General features: G+C 43.3%; 1 protein-coding gene and 1 pseudogene across 11 annotated transcripts in view; one reads left to right on the forward strand and one right to left on the reverse strand.

Moving 5' to 3' along the window:
- Window positions 1–23874, reverse strand: part of RBFOX1 (RNA binding fox-1 homolog 1) — a 1842789-nt gene that overhangs the window by 15584 nt on the left and 1803331 nt on the right. For 5 of the 11 annotated variants that reach the window (XM_087912643.1, XM_087912642.1, XM_087912644.1 and 2 more), the window contains one exon: window positions 8978–9030. The exons of the other annotated variants lie outside the window; for them this stretch is intronic. In XM_087912643.1, coding sequence (XP_087768769.1) covers window positions 8978–9030 — 53 coding nt within the window. The remainder of the gene's footprint in view (window positions 1–8977; window positions 9031–23874) is intronic. 11 annotated transcript variants of the gene reach the window in all.
- LOC148124699 (uncharacterized) lies at window positions 9874–12866 on the forward strand (annotated as a pseudogene).

Below are 23874 nucleotides of genomic sequence, written 5' to 3' on the forward strand. Positions count from 1 at the left end.
TTCTAGGGGGATGATACACGCCCCGCCCAGTCTAGAAACGGTTATTTTGATACAAAATAATGTCACAGAAGCATCTTCTCTGGAGAGTGCAATAATGACAAAATAAATATCTAACGATTTCTCATGTTTATTGGCACCGACTAAGGGAAAATGGAAGCATCTTACTGGGATGAAGGACGGGGCCCTGTTTAAGTAAAAAAGAATTAATAGCACTAGCAATACCACTTAGACATATATACCGCTTCACAGTGCTTTACAGCCCTCTCTAAGTGATTTACAGAGTCAGCCTCTTGCTCCCAACAATCTGGGTCCTCATTTTACCCACCTTAACGGGATGGAAAGCTGAGTCAACTTTCAGCCTGGTGAGATTCAAACTGCCAAATTGCAGGCAGCTGGCAGTCAGCAGAAGTAGCCTGCAGTACTGCACTCAATCACTGTGCCACCACAGCTCATAAGGATGTGCAAAGCTCATAGTTTACTTCTCTAGCATTAGTATCCTATCTACAGGGAGTTTCTAGGGTCTCCAGAGTAGTGGTGGGATTCAATTTTTTTTACTACTGGTTCTGTTAGTGTGGCTTGGTGGGCGTGACTTGGTGGGAGTGGCAGGGGAAGGTTACTGCAAATTCCCATTCCCTGCCCATCCCACTGACTTGCTTTCCAGCTCCATTCTCCTGTGCAAGGCAACCAAAGAAGACCCAGCCGATCATCTGGGAGTCGATGGGAGGCAGAGAAGAGATGGGGGCGGGACCAGTCAGAGGTGGTATTGGCTGGTTCTTCAAACTACTCAAAATTTCCACTACCAGTTCTCCAGAACTGGTCAGAACCTGCTGAATACCACCTTTGCTCCAGAGGTAACAAAACCCTACAAAGTGTTCCAGAAAATTCTATCTTTGAATCGGTGATATTTGCACATCTTTAAAAAGCTTCTCCTCTGAGTGAAGAGAGACAGTGTCTCTCTGTCTCTCTCTCTCTCTCACTCTCTCTCTCTCTCTCTCTCTCTCTCTCCCCCCTGTCTCCCCCTCCCTCCCTCCCTCCCTCTCTCTGATTGAAGGATCTGCACTCTGCCCATCCAGAAACGTTGATTTTCTCCTTTGGATGACTTGAGCATTCTTTACTTTTATTCTTATTTTCTTGCTATATCCTGGAAACTTTTTTCACCTAGCGAGAAATGCACAGAAATACTTGAGCGTGCCAGTTGTTGCATCTGCAAGCAGACACACAGAACAACACTTCCACAGATGTACACGCGCCCAGGCCGCCACTTCATTAACAGCAGCAGATTGGAACGCAACTCCCTCTATTTACAAATTACAGAAGGCGGCTTGCCGTAATCTTGTCAAGTTGTTACGTTTGACTAGCCATGTGAACTGACCTAGAACTCTGAGCACCAAGCAAGGCAAGCTGTCAAAGAGATAATGACAAAGATGCCAGAGAGGTTTGGCAGGGCTTCACACAGAGGGTGAAAGAAAAAGAATAATAAAACTTCAACTGCACGCGAGAAAAGGGATAATCCGGGGTTTTACCCTATAACTAACCTGCAGTGGCTTTCAAAAGAAGTCAAGTCCCACAGAAGTCATCTGCTTCTATAGCGATAAAAAAAAGGAGTGCCACCATAAGGGAGAGCTGGATTTATCAAGGAGATTAATTCCGCACCTTGCTGTAGTGTATGCCAAATCTGTTTGGATAGAGATGTTTACATCTCTATTGGCGTTCCCACAAAGAAGGTAGACAAAGCTTACAGGTCGCCCAGATTCAGCCTAATTTGAGGCCACAGACTGATGGAGGCAGGGGAATTTGGATTGCTAATTGGTACAGGTAGTTCTCAACTTATAGCAGTTTGCTGAGTGATCGTTTGAAGTTACAGCAGCACTGGGGAAAAAACGACTTACAGCAGGATAAGTGAAAGTTAGAGAAAAATATTAATGCTGTTATCTTCCCTTTCAGAATATTGGTTGGATTATTCCATTTTTGTTTGTTTATTTTACAGAGTGAGTTTTGCAGCATAATATTACAATGCTACAAAACTACCAGACTTAAAAGTTGCAGGTGGCTATCTGAGACTTTGAAAAAAGAACTGCAAAACCCATTGATAAAAACATTGAAGGGATGTGCGCCAATTTGAGGCAACCTTGAAGTCCTTGGTCCTCCGTACAATTTATCTGAATTTCTATGGTTTCTATTAATATATTTCTGTCTTGCTAATGTGCTGATTCCTCCAAGAATTTGCTTTCCTCACAGTTCCAACAGGACATGGGTGGATGGTTTTTGCAGTCCTTTTGACTTAATAAATAAGTTCAGCATGGTGTATGAAGTATTGGAAAAGTGATAAAAGAACAGCCTATGGATTTTTGCAGCAGCAACATTATTTTGCAAATAGTGATTTTCTCCATACTTAATTTAAGTGCAATCTGCAGTCCTAAAGCCTTTAGTTTAGTTTTACTATGGACTTCAACTAAAGATGAACAAATAGAACTCCATTTATGCATCCACTTAGCAGGACAGATTCCTGCTCATCGCCGTCATATCTACATAAATATTCACTGGCATGAAGAAGAGCAACAGCTGCATTTAGTTTCTGAACTTTATAAAGGTTTTCCCCCCCCCATTTTTTCAGTGTGCATCCTACAGTTTACATTGTAATTGTGCCTCACACCAGTAGTATTCAAGTATACTATTATGTAGTATAGTAGACCCCTATAAATAATATAAATTGCTATTGTTCTTTCATCTCTGCAAACTCAATCTGGTATGGTTACCCTGGAATTTCCCATCGTTGAATAATGTAACCAGGATCAAACAACTTAAATTTTAAGCACAACTGCTGTTGGTTTGGGATGTCAGTCCTCAACTGACCACTTTTTCAACCTCTTTGAGATTCAAGAGAGGAGAAAACACATAATCCTGTTCATGAATTCTCTTCTGGCTTTAAAGATGAGTTTCCTTACTTTGTGAGTACATAGTGATAGTACTGATAGCAATAGCATTTCGACTTAGACTCTGCTTCACAGTGCTTTACGTCCCTCTCTAAGTGGGTTATAGAGTCAGCATATTGCCCTCAACAATCTGGGTCCTCATTTTACCCACCAAGGATGGAAGGCTGAGTTAACCTTGAGCCTGGTGAGATTTGATCTGCCAAATTGCAGTCAGCAGAAGTAGCCTGCAGTACTGTGCCACCACAGCTCATATATCAAAAGAATATTTTTACAACTTTGTTGGCACAAATTTGTAAATGTCAATTTTTACAGTGGATGTTTAGGAGTGCACAAATGGATATTTTGGGGTCTTCATGTTCAACAAAACAATTTCTATGAACTAAATTAAATCAATTTATTTGTGGCACTATCTATTTTCGACATCAGCGGTTGTAACATTCCCAAACCATAACATTCCTTTTGTTGCAAGATCTAGAGTTATTATAGAACCTGCAATAGTTGGAAACAAATCCAGAGAACCCACAATATCCATGGCTCCTCAAGTATCATGTGCTATTCCATCTCTTTCCAAAAAACAGATCTTCTCAGATTCAGAAGCCTTGGAATCCCACGGGACAATGGGGTTGGATCAGCTTTCCTTCTTAAAGGTCATTTTCACAATCTCAGAAGTCAAGATCTAAGGCAACCCAAGACCCCATGGATCATGGCTGATAGCTTTATAAGAGGCTTTAGAAATTCAGTAAAATGCCCACTTGGGGTTAGTTGGATTACTATTCTCTGTGGCACTATTCCACATTAATCCCATTATGGAGTGGGGAAAAATACACTGGCATTAAAGCAAGTTCCATAATTGCTTTGTGTATGTATGTATGTATGTATGTATGTATGTATGTATGTATGTATGTATGTACACACACACATACATACACACACACAAAACATTACCTTTATCTGGTATTCTTATGCCCCTTTCTGCACCTAATGTACGATTTTTGGGGACTTCTTAAATCTCCAGGGGAGTGCAGATAGACTGAAGAGTGGAATGCCGAACATACTACCCATTAACCTTAAAAAATTGGCTTCTGTTCATCCAAACAAGAATAAAAAAGCTGGCAAATCCAGCTGTGGCAATCTTAACAGAATAAGAGAGTTGGAAGGAACCTTAGAGGTCTTCAAGCCCTTTGAAGTTTGGTGGCCTGGCAGGAGGGAGGGGAGAGAGAGGAACCGGGCCATGCGGATGGCCAGCACTCTCATGCATGTATATGCAGTTCAGCTTGCGAAAGTTGAGCTGCACATGCACGTGCATGCACACTGGCCTGACGCTCGTGCAGGTTGAGCTGCATGCACATATGTGTGTGCCGGCCTGCCATTAACATGGCCTCATTACGAATAGGCCATGACCCAGTATGGGCTGCAGCCCATGGATTGGGGACCCCTATTCTAGTCCACTCCCCTGCTCAAGCAGGGGACCCTATACTATTTCAGACAAATGGTTGTCCATTCTCTTTTTAAAAGGCCTACAATGATGAAGCACCCACAACTTCTGGAGAGAAGCTGTTCCACTGATTGACTGTTCTCACTATCTTAATATTGGCTTAATTTGGGACTAGGAATTAGAACATGGAATTGCTGCTGAGGTCCTCTTTGTAATGTCAAGCACACCAACCCTCTCTCACCAGTAGGCAGGGAAGTAACAAATTCTGTTCAAGGGTGTGCTTCAACCAGTGTAACAACTGGCTTGGTGAGTGCACGCTTTGCACGCATGCAGAGGGTTTGCTACTAACCTTCTCCCACAATCCTGCACTCTCCTTGTGTGTTCAACAGCTCACACGCGGCAATCTGCTGTGCCACGCGAAGCAGCTGAGCTTGAAAAGCAGGAAATAAAGAATAGAGTGGGCCCAGTCACTGGTCATCGAAGCAAACCAGTTCACTCGCAGATGATCCTCTGAGCTACCGGTTCGGCCAAACCGGACTGAACCAGTAGAATACCACCTCTGCTGCTGCTGCTTTAGCTCTCTGGAGACAGAGCTAGGAAAATTTCAGTAGCCACATTAAACTTTTTCACTTAAGTTTGATTTTAGCCAAGAACTCAGGCCATTTTTATATTATTCTTATTCTTATTATTTGTTATTTTCTGCACCTGAACATCAGGCTTCATAACATACCACCCAACTCAGTAACATCACCTTGTCCATCTTAATTGTTATAATTTCTACAGTTTGGATGGCATACAAAAGTCAATGACTGAACTGTTTCCCCTGAAGGAAATTTATGGGGAAAATGGGCAGGGGTTTAGTTTATTCTAATGTCTTCTCTTTTGCTTTGCAAGATGATGAACCAGAGGCCCACCCACTGGTAGTGAATTTCATCAACTACAAACCCTGGTTGAAGCTGAAAGAAGGTGGAACTCAACAACATGTGCAAGATAAAGGGTCTCCACCCCCATTCTAATGTACACATGTACATCTGAACATTGAACTGTTATACCTTGTACAGGTTCAGTAAGAAATATGTAACCAACCCTTGGTCTTTTCCCCAAATATCTGTGTTACTGCTGGTGGAAAGGACATTCAGGAACACGGCTGCCATAGGAGTCCTCCATCATTTGTGGTGGTTTCTCCAATCAACACTGAGAAAACTGGTGCTTATGATTTCTACAGAGTTTTGGACTATGCCATGGGTGTCAAACTCAATTTCATTGAGGGCCACATCAGGATTGTGTTTGACCTTGTGGGACAGGGGGCCATGACCAGCTCAACATCATTCATGTTGGGGGTACCTGTGGGCACCTCCCGAGCTCCATTTTCTCTGGCAGAGGCACTGCGGACCGGTCCTTCACTGTTTCCATGGCGGTCTCATGGGCCATATCTAAGCACCCCAGGCATTGAGTTTGACATCCCTGGACTATGCCTTAATCCAGAGAAATATTGGGGTTGGACTACCAGACTTCCAAGGTCCCTTTCAACTCTGTTATTCTTCAGTGAAATGGAGGAGACATTGTTTTTTACTTTAAAAAAAAAGAAGGCAATTTTTGTGAAATACATTGTTGTACTTATTGAGGCCCAAGGCACTCAGGGAATGAGTGTAAATACCTGTCTTTTATAGGGCTCTCCACTAACAGCCTGCAGATAGGAAATGGGTTATTATTTTTTTTCAGAGAAAGAGAATTTGAAGACTCTTAGAGGCCAGTTTTCAGCACAAATTTAACAGAAACATGGTGGCTGACAGAATTGCATGAGTGGAAGTCTTCATACATTTTTGAAAAAAAAAAATTGGTAGGACCCCAGCACTTGCATTAGGGGCTGGATGTATTAGGGATGACTACTCTAAGTTTGCATCTGGTTCAAATTGCAGTGACTGAAGAATGACCAAATTTGCATCGGGAAGTTATGACACAAAGTTAGGACTGGCATTGCAATAGTTGCACAAAGGCACATGTCCCATGGTTTGCCTGGCAGAATTGCCATTTGTGTTTTGGTGTGAGCTGCCCCAGGGCTATCAATGAGTTGTTTTAAGAGATATAATCACATAGGATCCAAACTGGGTCGGTCAGTGGTACCAGAAATTTTGTCTTCTGAGCTTTCGAACTCAAGTTGGAAGCCACCTTCGGAGAACTTCTCTCCAACAAAGTTGTTAGAAAGAAGTTAGTGAGCTAGAGAGAATCCCCTGAAGATGGGCTGCAGAACGAGTCCAAAACAGTGGTGGTATGTGACCGGTTTGGACAGGTTCAGCCGAACCGGTAATAAAAAACAAACCCTCCGATGATTAGCTGAGAGGATAAAGAAGAGAAAAGTCCAGGATCGCCCCCCCCCAAGCCACCCCTGCACTTTTCTCTTCTTTCTCCTCTCAGCTGATTGGCGCTGCAGGCCTCAGCTTGTGTGTGGAAAGCTGTGCCTGCATGTTAGGTGCGTGCGCACATGATCACTGAACCGGTAATGGAACAGGTAGGATCCCACTGCTGGTCCAAAAGCACAGAAGACAAAACCTCTGGTTCTGCTGACCAACCCAGATTGGATCCTGCAACATTATCCTGAGATATATACAGGGGAAACACGAAAAATTAGAATATCGTGCAAAAGTTCATTTATTTCAGTAATGCAACTTAAAAGGTGAAATTAATATATGAGATAAACTCATTACATGCAAAGCAAGATAGTTCAAGCCGTGATTTATCATAATTGTGATGATTATGGCTTACAGCTCATGAAAACCCCAAATCCACAATCTCAGAAAATTAGAATATCACATGCAATCAATAAAACAAGGATTGTACATAGAACAATATCAGACTTCTGAAAAGTATAAGCATGCATATCTACTCAGTACTTGGTTTGGGCCCCTTTTGCAGCAATTACAGCCTCAATGCGGCATGGCATGGAAGCTATCAGCCTGTGGCACTGCTGAGGTATTGGTGTATGGAAGACCAGGATGCTTCAATGGTGGCCTTCAGCTCTTCTGCATTATTTGGTCTCTTGTCTCTCATCTTTCTCTTGGCAATGCCCCATAGATTCTCTATGGGGTTCAGGTCAGGCGAGTTTGCTGGCCAATCAAGCACAATAATCCCATGGTCATTGAACCAGGTTTTGGTGCTTTTGGCAGTGTGGGCAGGTGCCAAGTCCTGCTGGAAAATGAAGTTAGCATCCCCATAAAGCTCGTCTGCAGAGGGAAGCATGAAGTGCTCCAAAATCTCCTGGTTGACGGTTGCGTTGACCCTGGACTTAATGAAGCACAGTGGACCAACACCAGCAGATGACGTGGCTCCCCAAATCAACACAGAGTGTGGAAACTTCACACTGAACTTCAAGCATCTTGCAGTGTGTGCCTTCCCATTCTTCCTTCAGACTCTGGGTCCTTGGTTTCCAAATGAGATACAAAAGTTGCTCTCATCAGAAAAGAGGACTTTGGACCACTGAGCAACAGACCAGTTCTGTTTTGCTTTAGTCCAGGTAAGATGCTTCTGACGTTGTTTGTTGTTCAGGAGCGGCTTGACAAGAGGAATACGACAATTGAAGCCCATGTCCCGGATCCGTCTGTGTGTGGTGGCTCTTGATGCACTGACTGCAGCCTCTGTCCACTCCTTGTGAAAGTCCCCAACACTTTTGAATGGCCTTTTCCTCCAGGCTGCGGTCATCCCTGCTGCTTGTGCATCTTATTCTTCCACACTTTTCCCTTCCACATAACTTTCTATTAATGTGCGTTGATACAGCACTTTGGGAACATCCAACTTATTTTGCAATTAGCTTTTGAGGCTTTCCCTCCTTATGGAGGGTGTCAATGATGGTTTTCTGCATAACTGTCAGGTCAGCAGTCTTTCCCATGATTGTGATTCCTACTGAACCAGACTGAGAGACCATTTAAAGGCTCAGGAACCCTTTGCAGGTGTTATGGCTTAATCAGCTGATTAGAGTGGGACACTTTGAGCCTAGAATATTGAACCTTTCACAATATTCTAATTTTCTGAGATTGTGGACTTGGGGTTTTCATGAGCTGTAAGCAATAATCATCTCAATTATGACAAATCACGGCTTGAACTATCTTGCTTTGCATGTAATGAGTCTATCTCAGATATTAGTTTCACCTTTTAAGTTGCATTACTGAAATAAATGAACTTTTGCACGATATTCTAATTTTTCAAGTTTCACCTGTATATTTGCCTTCATTCGTGAGATGTAATCATGTTCAATATAACTGGTACATTTTTAATTTGACAAATAACTTTTTTTGCAGTCAATTTCCTGTCTCTCTTCTTTCCCCATCCTTCCTCATTGCTGACTAGATTATTACCGGTATTTCTTTTCCATGAAACTTCAGAATAAATGGCTCCTTTCCTCCCTTTATGTAATTGAGAAAAATCAACGTCAGCAAAACACGCTAATGTATTTTCAGTCCCAAAGCCCAGAGGCTTGGAGTTATACCCGAATGAAACTATTCCAAAGATTTATCTCTGGGGTTTTACTAGCTTTTTCTCTAGTGACTAACTGCAGCATGTGTAAAAGGATATTGAGACTCAGATGGATGCATCAAGAAGTATCAATGATTGTTACCTGCCGAGGTGTTACAAGAAATTTCATCGGTTGCAACGAAGACGAATTGATTTCTGCAAGAGAAGATAAGATTCACAATACTGCTTGCTGACTGGGAAATGGGTTTGCTGCCAATTGACTTTATGTTTACAGAGGGGTTAAAAGGGATGGAGGCATTTTCCTTTTAATGAAGGTAGAGAGGAGCTCATTGGCAGAGCTCATTAATTCAAGAATATCTAAATTGCTAAGATAGACATAAGGGTGACTCTGGAATATATGCACAACTGTAGCCTGAGAACTCCCAGTTTAAAGAAACCAAAGATCTTATGCTAAATTATAATAATTCAGATGTTCTCTTTTTGGTAAACAAAGGAACATTTGTATCAACCAAATGAAGGCAAGCTGTGCTAATTTTAAAAGGAACTGAGCAAGAGCAATTTAACAACATTTATTGGACCAAAAAAAAAAAAAGTGGTGGGAATAAAACACTGAAAGAAAGAAAATCTTGGGGTCTTTAGTATTTCTTAAACAGACACAAATGTGTTTTGTTGATAATTTTTTTTGCAAAGCATACATGGCACCACATATCCTCATAATACCATTATTGCGAAGCGGCAGAACAGATATTGATATTAAATCATCCCTTGCCAAATTCATTGGTTCTGCCTTTTAAACAAGGGCTGCCAAGGAGGCAGTGTGGGGAGAAATTTCTCTCAGAATACTCAAACTGTCTTTAAAAAAGAAAAGAAAAAGAATAAAAGAGTAAGGGAAGGAGGAATTATGAGGATGAATAATCATTAACCATTGATTATGCGACTGTATCTCCGTTCCTGGACCATCATGCCTCGTCATTTCCTCATGCAATCATTCCAGTGGAAGTTTGGCGGTAGTGAAATGTCTTCAGTGAAAGGCGCACCATGCACAACAGCCTAGAAACCCCAGCAAGCACCACTGAAATGTACGGCAGATATGCAGCAGTGGGAGGGGCAGGGCTGAGGTGATGGAGGACACACGGCCTTGGTCCCAAACCCTTGCCAACACACAAGCTGTTCTCGTGCTCTGTCCAAGCAATCTCCAGGGCAGGCAAACACACAAGCTGGGTGCTTGGCCCGGGGCTGCCACCAAGATCTTCCAAAGCAACGTAGACAACGAGATGAGTCAAAACAGGAGCCCTCGTTCCCATCCGTCCACCTACCCAAGTCATTTGCTCCCAGTTTTATGAAAAACAAATGGGAGGTTTCAGGTTGTACACTCTGGGTTAAGATTTTGTGCATCGTGCTGACATCTTCTTTGAGATGTTCATGCGGACATCTTGTTTGTGAGATAAGAAGACTGAAATTTTGCAATTTATCTCGGACTAGGAAAGGAAGACCAGGACAATGCTTCCTGCCAGATTTCACTGAGTGAGTACCTATGACTTGATTTCTACTACTGGTTTATTGATTCATTGACTGATATTAAATTTTTGACTCATTGATTGATTGATTGATTCATTCATTCATTCATTCTCTACTGGAGACAAATTCCTTCTAATCACACTTGGCCAAATAAAGTATTCAATTCAATTCATTGTTATTCATCGACTCATTCATTCGGTTTATATGGCTACCCATCCCTGATTAATAATTCTGGGTGGCTAACCATGTTAAAAGTTGAAAAAGAAAGAAAACATACATATACAAACACATATAAATAGCAGTCATGGTAAAAACAGGTCTATCAATGACAATTAATATAACCAATGCATGAGCTCGACCCCCATCTGCTGATCACACCTGGTAACTTTTCTAAGGTCTCACAGAACACTGCCATGAATTTCCTGGAATGCATGTTGCCAGTGTCAGGGTTCCGAGTTAACACATCCACCAAAACCAGAACTCTGAGGCAGGTAGATTCCTCAAAGAACATGTTTATTGGACACATGATATTGGCACAGCTAGTGAAAACCAACTCTGAAGGTTCCTGTGGTTTTTCCCCCGATTAAAAAAGCAAATATTCCCTCCCCAGGTGTCACCGATCTCATTGTCCAATGAAGGTAGCTGGGAAGCTGTTTGGTCATTCCTCTGCCATCAATTGGGATGACCTTGGTTCCCACAAGAAAACTTTTTATTTTGACTGGTAGCTGGTCTATCTGCTTCCCCTCTCCCTTCCCGCTTTCAACTACAGCCAGGTCGGCTTCAGAGTTGACCTTGGTGTTTAGTACCAATCTCATGTTCTGCCCCATTGCACTCACCTCATTTTCCTGGTCAGCAGATTTGTGGTGGCCCTGGTCTTAGACTTCTGCTTTTAAATGTGAGATCAGCTTTCAATAGGGCTAGCCTTATTGCTGATTTGATCCTCGAAGAGAAGGCTGATCTGGCTTGTATAACTGAAACTTGTCTGAGCCCAGAGGGAGGTGTTCCTCTTGCAGAAATGTGCCCAGTGGGTTATTGAGCATGGCACCAGTCTAGACCTCAGGGCCGGGGAGGAGGTGTGGCTGTTGTCATCAGAGAATCTCTAGTAGCCTCCAGAGGCACTGTTCAACCAGTCCCGGCTGTGAGACCCTTTTTCTTAGATTGGGCTCAAGGGATCAGGTGGGATTGCTGCTGATATACCAGCCTCCCTGCTGTGGGGCAGCTTTCCTACCTGGGCTCCTGGACCTCACCGCAGGACTGGCAGTGGAATTCCCCAGGTGTCAGGCTACAGAACTTTTTTCCCATTCAATTAGTAAGAATGAACTTCTGAGAACCAAATGTATCTAAAGGAATCCTTTATTGAGATGAGACAATTCTTGTAGGAGTTCAAAGCAGCGTCTGAGGTCCCTCAGGCATACAGGGATACATAAGGGAGTTTAGAACCCCTCCCCTTATCTCGATGTGTGTTTAGACAAACAAAAGCCAGTATGTTAATTTCTCTCCCACCCCTTCTGTAGGAAGGATCTTTCTCACAGTTTCCCAGGACATACCTAATTTCCCCCCACCCTCTTTTTTAGAATGAACTTTTTCCAGAGATTCCCTGGATACATCTCACTGTGGAATTTTTATGATCTTCTCATCTCCTGGCTGTGCCTCTCGGAGGTGATAGATTCTGGCCATCTGGCTTTCCTCTCTCCATTGTATCATGTGTGGGTTATACAAATTCGATATAAGGTTAAATATATTCAGGTTACATCAAGAAAGGATTTCTTTATCAGCCTCCCCGCCTTTTCTTCTTCCACTGAAGAAATGACAGATACACGGATCTGACACCAGGCTTATAGTTCTGGGGGGTTTCAACCTTCCTTCTCTGGGATTGGGGTTAGAGGTAGCCTGAGATTTTATAGAAACCATGACGTCCATGGGCCTGTCCCAGATTACCCAGAGCCCAACTAGTAATAGTGGTCACATTCCTGATTTGGTGGTCTTGTCGGAGCAGTGTCTATGTGACCTGGAATTGGTAGACATCTCCTTGGTCCACTTGTCATGGTCAGATCACAGTCTGGTGACAATGAGTTTCTCAATAGCTTCATCCTCCCACAAGGAGACAGGACCTATTAGATTGGTCCGCCCCCATCAACTAATGTACCCAGATAAGTTCCAGAAGGAGCTCGGGGTTTATAACTACAGATCTATTATGCAGTCCAGCCGAACTCTTAGTCACTGTTTGGAATAGGAAGGTGACTAAGGCTCTGGATAGGATTGCACCCTTGTGACCTCTCCTCACCCATAGACCTCTCTGTGCCCCATGGTATACAGAGGAACTGAGAGGGGTGAAATGCATGAGGAGACGTCTAGAGCACCGCTGGCAGAAGACAAGAGATGAACTCGATCGAACATGGGTAAGAGCTGCTACTAAGGCCTACCTTATGGCAATTCGTGAGGTGAAGTGTAAATACTTCTCCACACTAATTGCACCTGCAGATAATCAATCACCCAGCGACCCTCTAAGGTGAGCCATCTCCTCTTAGGGAAGGAGGAGATTGAGGTCCACCTGAAGGGGCGCGCTGAGGAATGTGCGGATTTTCTGGAAGACAAAATCACTCGACTTCGTTCCCAGTTAGATGCTGTCGTGGTTGCTGATCTGGTGGAAGCTTCTGAGGCAGGTTCTTGTCCTGTTATCTGGGAATGGTTTGACCCTGTTGCTCCTGAGGGAATATGCACGCGAGCACCTGTATTTTAGACCCATGTCCCTTCTGTCTTGTGAAAGCTTCCCAGCAGGTGACAGGCAGGTGGACTCTGGTGGTGATTAATGCTTCTCTACAGGAGGGTCGGTGACCCAGCACTTTAAGGAGGCTGTGGTCTGCCCTCTTCTTAAGAAGCCATCACTGGACTCTACCCGGTTGGATAATTTCCGACCTGTCTCCAATCTTCCCTTTTTGGGGAAGGTTGCTGAGAAGGTGGTCGCGCAGCAGTCCAGAGGTTTCTGGATGAAACTGATTATCTCAACCCCTACCAGTCAGGATTCAGGCCTGGATTTGGGACAGAAATAAGATTGGTTGCACTTTTGGATGATCTCTGGTGGGTGCGGGATGGGGGTAGTGCATCCATCCTTGCTCTATTTGACCTCTCGGCAGCTTTTGATTCCACTGACCATGGGATTCTCCTGGGACGGCTTCAGGGGATGGGAGTGGGAGGCCTTGTGCTGTCTTGGTTCACTTCCTCCTTCTGTGGCTGCTCTCAGTCAGTGTTGATAGGAGGGGAGAAATCCAACTGCTTTACAGGGTTCCACAGGGCTCGGTACTCTCTCCGCTCCTGTTCAACATTCATATGAAACCGCTGGGTGAGATCATCCGTCACCATGGACCGAGGTATCACCAATATGCTGATGATACTCAGCTGTATGTCTCGGCCCATGGTGAGTTAAGTGTTGCTGAGTCCTCCCTCTCGCAATGCCTGGAGGCTGTTAGGGGCTGGATGGGGAGCAACGGTTTGAAACTAAACCCGTGCAAGACCGAGTGGCTCTGGGTCTGGGGTTCGTTGGTTCAGGGAGAATTACCACCTTTAGTCTTGGATGGGGTGGCACTACCCCAAGCAGACCCTGTGCATAATCTGGGGTTTCTCCTAGATTTACGACTCCTGTTCGAAAAGCAGGTGGTGGTCATGGCCAGGAGGGCCTTTACGCAACTGCGGGTTGAGCACCAGTTATGCCCTTTCCTGGATCAGTGGTCCCTACTCCACAGTCACTCATGCCCTGGTCACTTCCCGTTTTGATTATTGCAACGCGCTCTACACAGGGCTTCCTTTGAAGAGCATCTGGAAGCTCCAGTTGGTACAAAATGCAGCGGCCCGCATGGTTTTATGCAGACCCAGGTGTGCACATGTATCACTTCTCCTACAGGAGCTGCATTGGCTGCCAATTTGCTTCTGGGTGCAATTCAAGGTGCTGGCTGTTGCCTTTAAAGCCCTTCATGGCTTGGGTCCAGGTTATCTGAGGAAACATCACTTGCCAGTGACATCTACCCGACCCATTAGAACAAGGAGGCAGGGAATGATCTGGGTCCCACCCCTGAGGGAGATATACCTGGTGGGACCTAGAAGAAGGGCCTTCACTGTGGTGGCTCCATCTCTCTGGAATATCATTCCCCCAGAGATTAGAATGCGCCCCTCGTTAATACTATTCCGAAAGGCACTGAAGACCTGGTTTTGCCAGCGGGCCTGAGGAACCCAGAGAGTGATGGAACCCATCAGATGGCTAGTGTGACCCGCTGTCATCGGGGTGGGGGTGGGGGGGAGTGGAAGTTGCTTTTTGTTTTGTTTTGTTTTTTATTTTCCCAAATTTTGTTCTATTGTACTTTACTAATTTATTTGATTCTTTTTGTTAGTTCTTATTGTTTTTATTTTTATTTTTTGTTTTAAATATGAACTTACATTGTGTAAGCCCCTTTGATTCGCCATGGGTGAATAGGCGGCAATATAAGTTAAATAAATAAATAAATATTCCTGTCCCTCAACAGGAAAATGTGTAACTCTCCCATTTATTTGACATGATCCTTCCCACTGCTCCTGCCATTCTCTTCTCAAATGTTGGCTGATACCAAAGGTTTGCCCATCAATTCCCCTACAAAGTAATTAGAGCATCTGAAAAAAATAAATAAGCTGGCAACACACTTTCCAGGAAGTTAACGGCAGCTTTCTGTAAGGCCTTAAAAAAGTTACCAAGCATGGTGGTCAGCAGTAGGTTTGATTTAAACATCGCACACAAGAGCGGATATGTTTCTCTACCACAAAGAGGCAATATATCACCATCTTTTAATAACCCCATAATCCCTTGCGTGTTGGAGTCTGGGCAGTTGAATGGAGTGGAGTGAGTACGGGCCAGATGCCCTTCCTGTCACCAATGCGGAGTTACACTCAGCAGATATATTCTCATTATGCCCAGAGAGAGAAGAAGCAATAGATCATCCCACTAAAATGGTTCCAGTGAAGTTAAGTAATTTGGTAAGTGAAGAACTAGTTTTAGGGATGACAGTATATCCACCCTTAACATAAATCAAAGGGTTTCAGCTTGTTAAACCTCCAAAGGGTGAACAAGACAGAACAAACGATACATCTCAGTCGAACACTGAGAATAACAGATACAAGTAGCAAAACAGACCATCATATGAAGTGATGAGTTCTCTGTCACTAGAGGTCTTCATACAGAGACTGGCTCTGCATGCTTTAGCCCTTTGTGGAGGCTGCAAACGCATGTACTTGAATTCCCCAGCAGCATTTTTTTTTAATGTTGGCTACTTAAGTGGTATTCAGCAGGTTCTGATCAGTTCTGGAGAACCGGTAGCAGAAATTTTGAGTAGTTTGGAGAACCGACAAATACCACCTCTGACTGGCCCCGCTCCCATCTATTCTCTGCCTTCTGAGCCCCAGCTGATTGGCTGGGTCTTCTTTGGTTGCCCTGCACAGGAGAACAGAGCTGGAAAGCAGGTTAGTGAGGTGGGAGGGAATGGGATTTTGCAGTAACCTTCCACTGCCATACCGACCAAACCACGCCCACCAAGCCACACCACACCCACCAAGCCACACCCATAGAACCGATTGTAAAAAAAAAATTGAATCCCACTACTGGTTGGCTAGCATTCTTACTGGTGGGAACTCCAAGGAAGCCCACTTCTCCAAAAAGCTCTTCAGTGCAGGCAGAACAGGGGAAGGGGAAAGGGGCCATTTCCTATTTTGGCAGCCAAAAGTCATTACTTGCCCCAGGTTAATTTGAGATAAAGGAACCCGGACAAATAATACGTAGGAAACCTGCACTGTTTGAGGAGCGGCCCTCAAGGCGTTATGGGAGAACTCACTCAATGATAATGATTACAATTGTGCTAGATATAAGTTAAGAAAGACAGCTTGGTGTGGTGGCTAAGGCATCAGGTTAGAAGCTGGGAAACAGTGAGTTCTAGTCTCAAGACAATGGCAAATCACTTCTAAAGAACATCTTGACAAGAGAACATCTTGCCAAGGGAATTGTCCAGGTAGTCTCTGAGAATCAGACACGAATGGACACAAGAAAAGGAAAAAAAAAGGTTGTAAGCTAGAGTCCAGCTTCAGTGAGTATTCCTTACCCAGACAAATACAATGTAGAAAATCTGTATAGTTTGAGGTTTGGACCTCAAGGTGCTATAAATGAATTCACTCAATGATAATTATCACAACTGCAGTAGATGTAAGTTAAGAAGGACAGTTTGGTGTGGTGGCTAAGGCATTAGGTTAAAAACTGGGAAACGGTGAGTTCTAGTCTCACTTTAGGCACAAAGCCAGTTGGGTGGCCTTGGTCCAGTCACTTTCTCTCAGCCCTAGAAAGGAGACAATGGCAAACCACTTCTGGAAAATCGTGCCAAGAGAACTGCAGGGACTTGCCCTGGCCAGTCTCTGAGAATCGGACACGATTGAATGGAAGAAAAACAACGAAATAAGTTGGAGTCCAATTTCAGTGAATTTTTCAAGTGCAATAGTTGAGCAAACTGCAAGGGGGAGGGGGGGATTTTCAAATCAGAGAGTTTTTGAAAAGCAATCAAACATTTCTCATAATTGGCTCTGTCCCAGTTTCTCAGCTTAACCAGCTGAAACAGGTATCAAACCAGGCTTTTTGTATATACTTCTCCTCTTACTCTCATTAAAAAAAAATCCATTTTATCCCATGTAGTTGGGATATCTTAAGATACATCAATGTGTTTTCTGATTCCAGTCAACACATAAGATCTTAGCTAGGATTTGATTACTAGCAAATTAACATAAGTGAGAACACTAATCCAGGCTTCCAAAATTCCCTGGGATTTTGTTTTGGCTGATAAAGTTGGAAGAAAAAGAGAATTGGGAAATAGCTAATCTGAAATGGGTTATAGCTGGCCATATGTTACAGACACTGTGAATTATTCATGCACAGACAACTATTCCATACTATGTGAGTTGTGCATTAACAAATAGTGAACATCTCATTGTGTGGTAGTTAGCAATCGGAAAGAAATTCAAAGACATCTCTCAAATCTGTATTCTTTGAGTTGCAGAGGTGTGCTTCAGCCGGTTCACACCGGTTCGGGTGAACTGGATGTTAATTTTATGTCAGGTTTGGCGAACTGGTCGTTCCAACGACCTGGAGCTGCTCTCCCTCCCAGGAGTCCCCACACATCCCATTTTGGATCCCAGGTAAATGCAGGGGGTGTGTGGAGTCTGGGGAGGTGGAAAGTGCCTCCCAGAGGCCCGAGGAGGGTGAAAACAGGCCTATTTTTGTCTCTCAGAGAGCCTCCGGAGGCCAGGGAGGTGGAAAACAGCCTTCCACAGCCTGTTTTTGCTCCCAGAACGGTGCAGGAGACCTACTAGGTAATGGCCACCATGGCCACACCCACCCAGCAACTGGGCAGAGAACAGATTGTTAAATTATTTGAAGCCCACCACTGTTGAGTTGGTCAGTTATCCAAATACAACTTCACAGTCACCTCTGTGCAGATGGACAAAGAACCACCCATAAAAGTGATTTTTCATTTAAATATTCAAATTTATCTTCAACATCAGAAAAGCTTTTGGCCTTTGGTGGAGGTTGGGGGTTTACTCATAGGAGGATTCTACCGTTATACATGATCAAATATGCATGTATTGGGGTCTGAGTATGATCAGTCTTCAACTAAATCTGATTTAATGCAAAGTTACATTTCTATGCTATGAAAATAATTAATTGCATGCAGTTAATGGTTTTACTACTTTTCAGCAGTACTCCCAATTATAGTTGGATGGCAACTTCTGAAAATATTTTAGATCTTGCACTCAAGGCTCTGCAGAAAGGGACTCTATATGATATCACGTTGATATCACGTTGCAGATTTCTGCTTTGTATTTCAGTTCAGCTTGTAAATACACTAGAAAACAGAATTATTTCAAAGCATTAAGACCTTCCTTGTCACACCATGAGATTTGCCATAAAACATGGGCCTTGTAGGTTTATATGTACAGCAGCATGGAAGCTGCTGATGTTATGAGGAGGTTGTAACTGCTTATTTCACTTTTGTTCCATTTCAGATGAATTAAACCGGTCAGTTCTACTTCTTCTGGATTAGCTGAAGAGGAAAGCAGTGAGGGCAGTAGCTTCTAGCAAGTCGTGATATGTGTGCTTCACAGAGAAAATATACCACCCTAGGAAGACCGCCATTGGCTTTGTACTTTGGTTTCTTTGGAACAATGGTTAGAAAAATAAATTTCACTCTAGGTTTTTGAAAAATCTAAGGTGGAAATAATGGAAATTGTAGCCCTCTTGAAGTTGCTGGACGATTTCCAGCATTGTTCACCACTGCAACTTAGCAGCATCTGAAGGACCACAGATGCTCATAGTCCTTCAAAATGATGCTTGAAAATGGTGACCAGAATTAAGTAGGGGAGGGTCGTGATGGTAAACCTATGGCAGGCATGCCAGAGGTTGCATGCAGAGCCCTCTCTGTGGGCATGTGTGCCGTCGCCAGCTGCTGTTCTGGTTTCTGGCACCGGCTGGTCTTTGTGGGCTAGAGTGCTGGAAAACAACCCCAAAAATGGCTAAAAAACAAGTCATTTTGGGCCATTTTGGGGCTGTTTTCAGGCCATTTTCAGGCTGTTTGGAGGCCATTTTCAGGCCATTTTCAGGCCATTATTGGAACTGTTTTCAGGATGTTTTAGGCCATATTCAGGGCCATTTTTAAGACTGTTTTGGCCTGAAAAACAGCCTGAAAAATGGCACAAAAACAGCCTGAAAAACAGGCATGTGCACACTGACCAGCTGGTCTTCGGGCTTCAGGTGCTCCAGCACACGCACATGCACGCACATGCACACACGTTCTAGTTTGGGCACTCAGTGCCAAAAAGGTTTGCCATCACTGGAGTAGGGGAACAGTCATAGGAAACAATTTCCAACAACCCAGACCCTACTAAGCAGAAAGCAGTGACAGAATTCCTCACGTTGAACAGTCCCCTGTTATTTAAATCTCTATGTTGAAGATGCAAAAATGAACATGACCAATCATGTGAAGCTTCCGAAGATCTAAGGAGGTCTAAGGAGATTCTCAGTCATCCAGGTCATGGTTGCCCTAAAGGTGGCTTTTTCAAAAGGCAACTTGGCCTTTCTCTGTTTTTCCTTGAAGACATTTTGCTTCCCCTCCAAGAACCTCCTTCAGTTCCGATTCAGTTAGAAATAAAGAAGCTTCTTAGATGAGAATTGAGGCTCCTTCAAGGAAAAAACCCCCCCCAGAGAAAATCCAGTTGCCTTTAGAAAAAAGCACCTCTGGGAGAATCTGATGGCTGACTCTGAATAGGTTGTTATTCAATTTAGCAGAGAAGCAGCTCATGTAAGCAACCTGCTAGAGGGAGGAGATTCTCCATAAACAGTTACATTGCCTTCTACAATTACACACAGCTGAGAAGTGGCATTCCTGCTGTTTTAAACTATAGTGGATAACTGCCTGTATTTGTAGACCGTTCATAAACTAAGAGCTAAATTAACGCAAAAGATTCTCTACTATTGGGTTAGGGAAAGATTTCCCACTGTGCCAGCCAAAGTACCTTTCGAAATGAGAAAGTCTTTTTTCAGTAGCCACAAAGGGGAACATGCCTTCACCTCATTTACAACTGGGACCTATTAAAAAGAGCAGTGGAGATAAATTAAAGGAAACAAATAGAAGTATGACTATGGAATTTACCGGAAAAAAACAGGCTTTGGTTATTCTATTTTAGAGTAGAATAGAATGATCTTGGAGGTCTTCTAGTCTAGCCCCCTGCTCAAGCAGGAGGACCTATACTATACCATTTCAGATAAGTGACTGTCTAGTCTTTTCTTAAAAACCTCTAGTGATGATTTTCTGATGATGAATTTCTGGAGTCAAGCTGTTCCACTGGTTAATTGTCCTCACTGTTAGGAAGTTTCTCCTTAATTCCAGATTGATTAGTTTCCATCCACTGTTCCTTGTCCTGCTCTCTGGTGCTTTGGAGAATAATTTGACCTCCTCTTCTTTGTGGCAGCGCAACGCCCCAAATACTGGAATACTACTATCCTGTCACCCCTGATTATTCTTTTCTTTAGACTAGCCAAACCCAAATCCTGCAGCCATTCTTCATATGGTTTAGTCTCCAGGCCTCTTAGTTGCTGTCCTCTGAACTTTTTCCAAAGTCTCAACATTCTCTTTTGTAGTGTGGTGATGACTAAAATTGGTTGCCGTATTCCAGGGATGGTCTTACCAGGGTTTTATAATGTGGTAGTACCGGGAATACTTCACATGATCTTGATTGCCCCCGTTTATACAACTCAGGATTGTATTAGCTGTTTTGGAAGTGGCTGTTTTGCCACTGCTTCCTCATATTCAAGTGATCATCCACTAGGACTCCAAGGTCCCTCTCACAGCCACTGCTGTATTTTATTCAATTCAACAACCTAAATCTCTGAATCTTTCTGAATTTTCTTTCAAAGATTATCCATAAGACATGCAATGGTCAAGTCAGGTCTCACCATATTACATGGTAATCTTAATAAAAATAGAAATACAAGAAGATAGACCATCCCTATAAGATAGACCATCCCTATAAGATAGACCATCTTCCTTTCAAGTGCAAAGAAGAGCACTTTCTAAGAGGTAATGTAATCTACATGGAAGAAGTAGGAGAAAAATAGTATTTGCTATCCAATGAAGTGGGCAAGACTTGGTCCAACTTTATTTGGCACATTATATAGATGAGATTTCAGAGGTGGTCTTTTGTAGTTGTCCTTTAATTCAGACAAGAATTCAGTGACCAGCTGCCTTCAAGGGAGATGTTACTGACAACTGGAGTTTAGAAGAACTGTAGTTGCTCCAAGTCAGTCCTATATGGAGTTTGCTCCAAGTCAGTCCTATATGGAGTCAGTCCTATGGTCTCTAGCAAAAAGCTAGAGATCTTGGAATCATAAGAATGGGAGCCACAGTGGCACAGTGGTTAGAGTGCAGTACTGCAGGCTACTTCTGCTGACTGCTGGCTGACTTCAATTTGGCAGTCAAATCTCACCAGGCTCAAGGTTGACTCAGCCTTCCATCCTTCCAAGGTCTGTAAAATGAGGATCAAATTGTTGGGGGCAAGAGGCTGACTCTGTAAATCACTTGAAGAGGGCTGTAAATCACTGTAAAGCAGTATATAAGTCTAAGTGCTATTGCTATTGGTAATGGGAGGGACCTTGGAAGTCTTCTAGTCCAAAACCCTGCTGCATGCAGGATAACTTATACCATCCCAATCAAATTGTTCTCCAATCTCTTCTTTGAAACCTCCAGTGATGGGGCACCGCAGCTCTGGGAGGTGAGCTATTTCATTGGTCAGAAAGTTTCTTTTTACATCTATGTGGGATCTATCTTTAATAAGCTTCAACCCATTACTTCCTGTATACTTTAAAATATCTTAGGAACATCACCTTTCTTCTACCTGCTTCTTCTGGGAAGCCATTGGCAGGAGCAGGAGTTTTTAAAGGTGTCTTCCAGTTTACTCTTATTAAAACTGCCTTTCCCAGTTCTGAACTTAGGTTATTTCCTCTTCTACCCAACAATTCATTCCAAACAAGCTAGAGACCATAGAATCATAGGGTTGGGAGAGACGTTTGAGGTATTCTAGTCCAAATCTCTGCCTTTCTCTTTGTCAGTCTCAAATTCTTGTCATCATTTTTCCCAAACTTCTTTGAGAAGGCTCATTTGGAGGTACAAGACAGGATTTGATGCTGGCATTCTCAACCAACTAACATAGATATACAAACTAATGTGATGACCCAGAGCCTGGCACAAAGACAACACAGCCAGAATAAGCAGGGGTCTCTTTTTTAGTTCCAACTTTGCCCCCAATGTCCTGGTTACCTTCCAATCTGGAGAAAAATTCTCCCAGGAACCTGCCACCCTCTTTGAGTACAGATATTCCAGTCCAAAAGGTTATAAACAGAAAACTTTAAACTATGAATTCAGCAAGACAAGATAAGGTAATAAATCCAGCAGGGCAAGATAAGTGAAGTAAAACGGCAGTAAATCAAACCAGTTTGGAGGATGCCAGGAACTCACATAATAGCAACCAACATAAAATAAGATCAACATTTGTTCCCGACAAACGTCCATCCCAACTGCCCCTCCTTTAAACTCCCTCCCCAGGTGTGCCTTGTGAAGGGAATCAGAGCCCTTTCTTCCCTCATAAGCCACACAACCCACATTGCTCTCTTCTCCATTCTTCCCTGCATGCCCTAGGATAAAGACAGGGTGGGGCTTGTCTTCCTCTGAATCTCCTCTCCCTTGTTCTACCTCTTCCCTGCTCTGCCCAGCTGGACTTTGCTCTTCCCCAGTTTCCTCCACAGCCAACAGAGCCATTCTCCCGCTCCCTATCAGCTGTTCATCTTCCTCCTCGCATTCAGATTCCAACGGGGGGCTGGGGGGGCATGACACTAACCTCAAAACAGTACAGGTATCAGATCCATGTATCTGCCATTCTTCAATGGAAGAAGAAAGAGGGGAGTTGGTACAAGTAATCCTTTATGATGTAACCTGAATATCCCAATTCTTGTATTGAATCTGTATAACTTGCACATGATATACAACTGGGGACTGGAGCCAGAGGCCTGGAAACTTGTCACCTCTTGAAGAGATAGCAAGAGGAGAAGGGACCATAAAAATTCCAGCTCTGAAAGAAACTTCCTGGGAAACTTTTCTAAAATACGTTCCCAGAAAGTGGGGGAGGGGAATTAACATGTTGTTCCTTTGTTTGACTAAATCCACATCAGAATAAGGGGAGGGGTTCTAACTCCCTTTATCTATACTGCATGCCTGGAGGCCTCTTAGACCCTGCTTTGGCTCGTACCTGGATCACTTCCTTTCAATAAAGAATTCCTTTTGAAGTACCTAGCTTTCAGAAGTTCATTCTTATCGGTTGAAGAGAAAAGAGTCCGGTCCTTACAACAGGATTGTATAGTTTTAAATAAAGGAAGATGTAAGTGATTAATGGCTCAGGGAAATAAAAGTGTGTGTGTGATGGATAATTTATTGCACAGCCAATAAGAGAAGGATGATTTTCTGGTGCACAGTGATGAGAATGGACCATGCTGCCAGCCACTTTTTAAAAATTTCAGCCTGCATGCCCAGGAACATCTTCAGTCTTTTGATATCTGTATTACAGTATATCTTATCTTGGGAATACAGCATGTCTTGGCATGTATAGTCTCATGCTAACCCATGACTGAACAGTCATAACCAAATGAGTGCAGTGCCTGAAGACAATCCCAGGACACAACCTCATGTCTATAAGATGTGGGGACATTCAAATGAATGTTGGTGTTGGCTGTGTGCCCTAGATAAGTTACAGAAGGCAAGGAGCATTCAGAATGGTTTGAATATGTTGAGAAACCAAGTGAGTTCATATCAGAAATACTGCTGAACTAGCACAATTGTTGTTTTATGGGGAGGGGGGGGACACTATTCAATTTCTGAATGCTTATGTGTCTGCCTATGTAATGGTGTGTCTGAACAAAAT

Source organism: Pseudonaja textilis, chromosome 14 (genome assembly GCF_049901715.1).
Source record: "Pseudonaja textilis isolate UNSWEBS1 chromosome 14, rPseTex1.2, whole genome shotgun sequence".
NCBI lineage: Eukaryota > Metazoa > Chordata > Lepidosauria > Squamata > Elapidae > Pseudonaja > Pseudonaja textilis.